General features: G+C 37.9%; 1 protein-coding gene across 4 annotated transcripts in view; it reads right to left on the reverse strand.

Annotated features, from left to right (window-relative positions):
• Window positions 1–1,084: 1,084 nt before the first annotated feature.
• The window catches only part of Irf4 (interferon regulatory factor 4), an 18,259-nt gene continuing 11,190 nt past the window's right edge, over window positions 1,085–8,153 (reverse strand). For all 4 annotated transcript variants that reach the window (XM_070024725.1, XM_070024726.1, XM_070024723.1 and 1 more), the window contains 2 exons: window positions 5,095–5,207; window positions 1,085–2,678 (listed from right to left, as the gene is read on the reverse strand). In XM_070024725.1, the coding sequence (XP_069880826.1) occupies window positions 2,535–2,678; window positions 5,095–5,207 (257 nt within the window). In that variant the 3' untranslated portion in view covers window positions 1,085–2,534. The remainder of the gene's footprint in view (window positions 2,679–5,094; window positions 5,208–8,153) is intronic.

Genomic DNA, 8,153 nt, shown 5'->3' on the forward strand with positions numbered 1-8,153 from the left:
AGCCATTCCTTTCCAGAGGCCTGAGACAGCTGTCAGGTTCCTCACCTGACCATATCATAGATCACTCCCCATAGATCCCTCAAGATTGAAAGTTAGTATACATAGCTATAGAGAGAAGAGAGGAGGCACGGCTCAAGCTAACAGATATTTTCCTGAAAATACAGCTCCATTGTTAAAGCAGCACAATATTAAAGAAAACTAAAAAATACATGTACAACAAACAGCTGCTTCAAGAACGAGGATCTGTGGGTTCTGCGGAAATCCTGAAGAGAACTTAGGTGAACTGCTAGAGTGGAATGAAAGATTCTCCAGTGAGTTTGGAACCATGTTGGAGGCCCCAGAAAGTAACGAGCTCTAGTTTTATCTTCATCTTGTTTTAGGATAGGGATAATATACCCCCAAATACCTTACATCTATAAGATGTATAAATTACTGCAGCTCATGAGACACAATCTGTTGACAAACATTTCCATGCAGAGTGTTAAGTTAACGAGAAACCTTAAACCCTACTGGGCACATTGCAGCAGAATTCAATGCCTCTACAAGAAGGAGGTAAGTATTTACTGTTAGGTACACAGAACATGGCATAAAAATGTATGAACTCCTTCCCCCATGGTATAACCCCTGTTTTCACTATATTTAATGTCAATGCCCTGTATCTCGTATATACATTTTTGTAATTTGGGGAGGGGAAGGTAAATAACAAAATGCTGAAATAAGGATACAGGTTGACCCATTGTAACATTGAGATGTACAAGACACTGTTGAAAACAAACTTTACAACTTGGTGGGGAGAAGGGAGAAGTTGGGGAGGGAAGGGATGGTAGGCGAAAAACAAAGGAGGAGGTAACAATGCTTGATAGGAAATGTACTTATTACCTTACTCATGTAACTGTAACCCCTCTGTACAGTATTTTTACAATAAAATGGATGAACTCAAAGTTTTTTAGAGTTTATATGTATTTATAGAAAACAAATGTGTTGAAGGAATAAGCTGAGTTATTCTTGTAGAGACTTTTAGGGAAGAAGATTTAAGATAGGAAAAATAGAAGAGATACTTTTCATTTATTTTTCCTCTTCTAGATTCCTCACATTTTTCTGAAATGTGTTATTTTAGTCTTAAGAAAAAAAAAAACCTTTCTTAAGAGTAAAAAAACACAACAACATTTGAATGCTTCATACTTAAGGAACTTGATAAATGTTTTGCCCTATATAATACAAGGGATATAGCAGGCATTCAGTATGTGCTTGTGGGATGAATTAAAGAATGAAGATAGAACAAGAGTGGCATGTATTTGAGAACTATTGCCTCTTGCTGTGACTGGAAGTAATAGTGATTGTTTTGTAGTTGGAGAAAAGTACTTGAACTTAGAGCCAACAATCTAAACAAAACAGATAAGAAAACAAGAGGTCAAGTTTACAGAAACAATTGGCTATCTTTGGGATGCTATAAGAGAATGTATTTGGAAAAAGCACAGTAATTTTAAGGCCTGATCAAACTATTATTGGCATGAGGAAGCATCTAATATACAAAATAAGCAGAAATCTCCCTCTGAGTGGCAGCTGCATAGTCAGCTGAGGCCTGCCAGGGTGTCCTAACAAAGCTCATCAACCTGAGTTGCTGACTCCTCCCCTTTAGTGTTGCCATGGTACTACCAATAGCCCAACAAAACAAACAAAAAGAGGGGAAATGTCACAGATCTTTAAAAATATATCCATTAGTAGTTAGGTTGTTGTTCTTTAAGAAAAAGTCTTACCAATAATTCAAAAGAATGTGACAGAGACAAAAAAAAACCCCACAAAGTAACAGAAGAAATCCTCTTAACTAGTTATTATTAGATTGTATGACAGATAAAATAGGCCATGCAAGAGTAGCCCTAATAATTTTTGGCTCAAGAAAATAGTAACACTCCATCTACAGTCTTCCAGAAAAACCCACGGAGGAAGCAGTGGTATTAGGGGCAGAGACTACCCTGAAAATACCCAGGCTCACTCCTGGGCACTATAGTCCAGCCTCAGGCTAAGGACCTCAGTCTGAGGTCCTTTCATTCAATGAACTTTCTGACAAAAACTATGGCCCTTATATCTATGAGTATATTTGGGGGGCAGGGAACAGAGTAGTCTCCTATTCAGACCTTACTTCCCTGAGAAATGGAACATTTAACTGTTCTCATGATCAGATTCAAAGATCAATACTGAAAAGCAAGGTTTCTCTGTTTTAAGAAAGAACTAATCTTCACAAGATTGAAAAAAGCACTTAAGTCAATGTAAACACATTAGTAGGTCAATTTTCACAGTTATTTGTGATGGCACTCACTAAGACATTGGAATAATCTACTTGTCATGCTGGGAAACTATCATTTATTCTGGAAGAAGCTTGATTTTCAGCCAGATGTAGATGCTGCTGCACATCTTCTTGCTGCATTTTCCTCCACTGTGGAAGTGAGACCCCTCTGCTTCTGAATTCCTCAGAAGAAACTGAGAACTGTCAGCAGAGCCAAATATTTACAGTGAAACAAATTATTTGACAATGTTCATTCCTGAATGGAGGAATGGCGGATTGATCTGTGGTAGTCCTCAGGACTGCTAATGTGCTCAGGTAAATCATAGCCTCTCAGGAAATGTCCACTGTTTTGTTGAGCAAAATAATATAGTTGTCTGGCTAGCAGAGGTTCCACCTTTAATAAGACATTTAAGAAAGATGTTACTGAGATATTCTTTTAACATCCTGAAGTTGGCTCATTATGAAATAACCCTCAAATTCTAAAGGTTAAAGTTTAAGTGAAGTATAAAGTTGCATGCTGTAACACATTAAAACATTTCATATTTGGAACCATTGGAAAAGCCAGTTTTGGTTAGCCCTTATACAAAACAACCTATTTAGTTCTGAGTTCCAATTGAGACTACAATTAAAGATGATACGCTTAACCAACTCTATCTTTCATTTTACTTTTAATTAAGATTGAACATTATCAGATGAATGGGCAAATTAAAGACCAAGTAAATTCTTATGATCATAGGAAAGGTTCATAATTTTAAATCAAAGGTAAAATAAAAAGCAACAAAATTCAATATAGACACAAGTTGTTAGTTATGAGTGTGGGTCACATTCATCAAAACAAAACTCAACATTTGGTTTTTAAGACTGTTATTTAAGACTGTTCTTATGATAAATGAATGTTAAAAGCTATTTATATGAGCTTTTTCTTATGGCATCAGAGACAAGCTGAATATTCTTTTTTTTTTTTTTTGGTCCGGTCATGGGGCTTGAACTCTGGGCCTGGGCGCTGTCCCTCAGCTCTTCAGCTCAAGGCTAGTGCTCTACCACTTGAGCCACAGCGCCACTTCCGGATTTTTTTCTTTTGCTTACGTGGTGCTGAGGAAGCGAACCCAGGGCCTCGAGCATGCAAGGCAAGCGCTCTACCACTGAGCCACCTTCCCAGCCCAAGCTGAATATTCTTGATAAGGCTATCATGCTATTAAACTGAGTCTTTTTGTTTTTGGTACATGATGACCAGCATAAATCCTTTGTTAGTTCCTGGAATTAATTAAACCCATTTTAAAATTAAATTTTTAATTAATTGCTTTTTATTATGCCAGTCCTGGAGCTTGAACTCAGGCCTCATGCTCTTGCATGGGTTTTTTACTAAAAGATGGTGCTCAACTACTTTAGCCATACCTCTATTTCCTGCATTTTGCAAGTTAGAGATAAGAGTCTCACGGAATTTTCTGCCTTGGCTGGCTTCAACCTGTGACCCTCTGATCTTATTCTCTGGAGTACTCAGATTATAGGTTTGAACCACTAGTACTTTTACAAAGCCGTTTAAAAAAATTCAACTCGTGTAGAATATGTTTAATTTCTTTTTGAGGGGTACCTTATTTGGCTACCCTTAAGGAAAGCTATTGCATCCCTGTAAAATCACAACAAGGTTTCACTTTATCATCTACTTCTTAAGTGTTATTTATTAATTCAAGTTTTTAAAACAATCTTTGTTGCCAATAGTTATATGAATTATTATATCAATCACTGGATATAATTCATGAGAAAAGGCTAAATTCCGGGATTATGTTTCTGTTGGTTTGGTTTTTGTTTTTGTTTTTGTTTTTATAATCAAGAAGTGGGGTTGTATGGTCAAGATCAGGTTTAAGAGTGTTTGGTTTCTAATAATGGGGATGGGATGAGAGCCTGTTTTCCTTTTTATAAAAATGTTATTTACTCATCATAGCTGCAGCATCTTAAACAGTGTTAGAGGAAGGACTAATCATTTGGATTTCTTGAAAGATTCAGCTTCCTCAATCAACATGTCCAAGAACTAAATAATACCTAAAAATTTGGGGCAGAAACACATGCATAAACAGGCAGCTTCCCAGTTAGAAAAATACTTGCTTTTTAAAGGAAAACAATGTTCACAAGACAGCATTCGTTCTCAGTGGTACTGAGGTTTGAAGTGACCTTCCACTTGGTAAGCAAGTACTCTATGCTTGAGCCATATCCCCACATCTTTGTTTTTCTTAAGTTATTTTTCAGATAGGGTTTTCTGATTTTGCCTAGGGGTCAGCTTCAAAAGGCAATCCACACTTAAAATTTGGGGACAAGCATATATCACCACACTAAACTTAGGGAAGTAGACTCTGGCTAATTTCTTTTATCTGGGCTGACCATGAATCATAATCTTTCCAATCTCTATCTCTCCTTTAGGAGAGGGTGTAGTACTAAAGTTTGAGCTCAGGGCCTTGTGCTTATCCATGTCCCACAAACAGCTAGACACAAGAGAATGTTAAAGAACAACTTCTAGTATTCATCCTTTTAATCCCTGTAGTACCAAAATGTAACAATTTGAAAAATAAAGAAAGGTGGGATGAAAGCCCTAGTATTGTGATGACCGGGTCTTAGGTGAATAGCATGTGGAACCTGTGTTGTGCTGATCACTGGACCTCACTTCCTCCTGTTCTATTTTGAGGTTAGATTTATTTTCCCAGGTCACTTGACATTTGCTTTTCACTTGAGACTTCTCTAAATTGGACTTTATTCTTGGTAAAGAATAGGAAAACTCACTGGTATGTAATTCAATGAAAATGTAATGCAATACTCACGTGGGCTGTGATGAGCTTCCTCTGCCTCTGGGGGTCTGGAAACTCCTCCCCAAAGCACAGAGTCACCTGGAATCTTGGCAGGGGCCGGCCATGGTGAGCAAATGGCTGCAGCTCTGTGAACCCACAAGAAAAAAAAAACCCTACTTAGAAACCCAGTAAAGTAGCTAAACAGGAAGCAAGAGCTGCCTGTGATTCTTCACTGTGAGAAGCATTGGGTGGTACTGTTCCTCTAAATAGGTCCCTGAAGGAAAGAGCAGACCCCAAGTACAAAAATCACATGTATATGTATGCATTTCCTGATAAGGAAACATATAATGATAGTTCTATCAGAGAATTATGGCCTGACATTATGAACACTGCTCTGCAGCATTGGACCCACAAGGAAGCAAAAGGTTGCCAAAAGGCGTGAAGGAGGCAGGAAAGAAAAAAAAAGTCAGGAAAAAGAGGGAATACACTTTTGTTTTGTAAAATTGAGAGTTTTTTTTACATCCCAGAGTTATTTAAAAACACCGTTGCATAACTGCGGAGGCCACACTATCCAGTAACTGCTCCCAGAGCATCTAGATCTCACGCACCAGCTAGCAACTGCAGCATCTCAGTACTAACATCTAGACCCCAAACTATAGAACTGAGTAGACAGGAACAGAAAAACAATCAGAAGAGGTAATGATAAAGCCTCACTGGCCCTTGTTCTGGTGGATATGGATATGCTGAAGCCACTGTTCTTATCTAAATATACAAAACAACAGGGACATTGTTAGAAAAAAATATACCCAAGGCCTAGGGGTATACGTAGCGCAGTGGTAAAGCACTGGCTTCACATCCTCAGTGCCTTGGGTTCCCTACTTAGCATGCCAATGAAAGAGGAGGAGAAGAAGAAATACATGTGCTAAACACTGATGATTCATGCTTCTAATCTTAACTAATCAGGAGCCTGAGATCTGAGGATCTCAGTAACAATCCAGCTGATTACAGACAAATCCTGAGACTCTTATCTCCAATTAAATGGCAAAAACTAGAAATAGATAAATAGATCTGAGTTCAAGCTGCAGCCTTGCAAAATAATAACAACAATAATAATAGTAATAGTAATAATATAAAAGAAAGGAAAAGAAAAAATGCAGGTGTCCAACTTCTGGTGTTCAGCCCTGTTAACAGATTCAAGAGAGTTCTTAGGCCTGGATCTAGATGCTATGGTTTTATGTGCAAAAGAATAGAATTTATACGGTTGATACTTATACAGAGTAGCAGTGCAACTGTGGTTGGTCGTCATCAGATGTGCACCCTCAGCTATGCTTTTGGGGACTGTCCCTGGCAGGATGCAAGTCCTGAATTGGTAGATATCAAAGATTCCACTGCTCTCTGCAGCTGAAGTATTTCTAGCTAACTTACAACACCATTTGACTTCCTGCTTTCTCTTTTCCTTCTTCTTCCAGAATTCAAATTAAACACAACAGACTTAGAATATGTAAAACACATTAACACTGTTGTGGCCTGAAAGCATATCTATAGAAGCTAATAAGAGTGGTGAGTTGGTCCAATTCTCTAAAAAGCCCTGCTTCAAATGCTTGCTAACACAAAAATGCTCGATGGGAACTTTTAACTATGTGGAGGCTGGCCTGCCCACCTGTTGTGTCTCAATGTCCTCCTTGAACATAATAAACCTCAGAGATTCTAGGCAAAAAAAAAAAACCCAAACAAAAAAACATAGGTCCTGGTTACATAGGAAGAAAAAGAAAAGAGGAACAACTCTTTCTTGTAGATAACTATTAAACGCTACACAAATCAATCTGCAGCCTGAGGATGATGTCCTTCTGTCACACCTGCTTCTCTCCTGCACCCATGTTACTTGTGAATCTGTGACTCAAAGCGTACCTTACAGATCAATCACAATGTAGGATTCTACTTCCTTTAAACATGCTTGGTAAGAGAAACTCAGAAACAGTGATATATTCCTTGGATTCCTTAATCTTAAAGCCCTCTCCCCACCCATGGTGTGTGTTTGAATCCTCTGAGGAAACTCAAACTGGAGAAGAGTTATAATCATTTCAGATGTTCCTTGGCATAAACACTTGTCCTGACACCAATACATAAAATGCAGTATGACCAAGACTTGGAGGTGATCTGTTGCTTAAGAGTAAGACCTTGGCCTAAAGTACCTTAACCATGCAGCTGCCTTGGGGGAGTCAGAGCTAATTCACCTTCTACCTTCTAGTGTCCCACCTCTGTGTCAAGAGCTTTTATCTAGAGACACATTTATTTGGGGGCACTAAAAGAATTTAAATAAACAAGGAAATTTGGGTCAGACACTGGCACTGAGCTAATAGGTGCTTCATATTTTTATTGAGAATGAATAGAATATAGAAGCACCTTCAAGAACTAGCTTCTTAATCCTGGGTTTATATCCAAAGGATGGAGATAAAGTGAGTATGTTAAAGGGCTATCTGCACATACTGAAGCACTGTTCATAATAACCCCATTCAAAGAAGCCAAGATAAGGAATGTACCCAAGGGCCTAGAAAGAGATAAATGGATACAGAGAATGTGATGTGGTATGTGTGTATCACTAAGACGTGTGTATATCTGTAAAGAGAAGGTAACCCTGTAATTTGTAACAGCGTAGCTAAATATGAAGGGAATTATGCTAAATGAATTAGGCTTGCATAGAAAGACAACTAGGGCTAGATTTCACCTGTCAAATCTAAAATAGTTGAACTCATGAAAGCAGGGTGGAATGGTGGTTATCAGAGGTGGGGGAGGGAGATGAGAGTGGCTATAGATCAAATAATTTCAGTTATACAGGAGAATAAGTTCAAGAGATCTATATACATCCTTGAGACATTAACAATGCATTATATATTTGAAAATTGCTGAGCAGACTTCAAACCTCAACTAGTGTTTTTATTACCTCCCTTATAAAAGATATATATGTGTGTGTTTATATATATATATATATATATATGTATGTATATATATATGAGGTAATGTGTTTGTTAACTAGCTTAGCCCAATTTGGCCATTCTGTGCTATGTACATATTTCAGAACAATATGCTGTATA

This window comes from Dipodomys merriami, unplaced genomic scaffold, assembly GCF_024711535.1.
Source record: "Dipodomys merriami isolate MVZ:Mamm:240054 unplaced genomic scaffold, mDipMer1.0.p SCAF_16, whole genome shotgun sequence".
NCBI lineage: Eukaryota > Metazoa > Chordata > Mammalia > Rodentia > Heteromyidae > Dipodomys > Dipodomys merriami.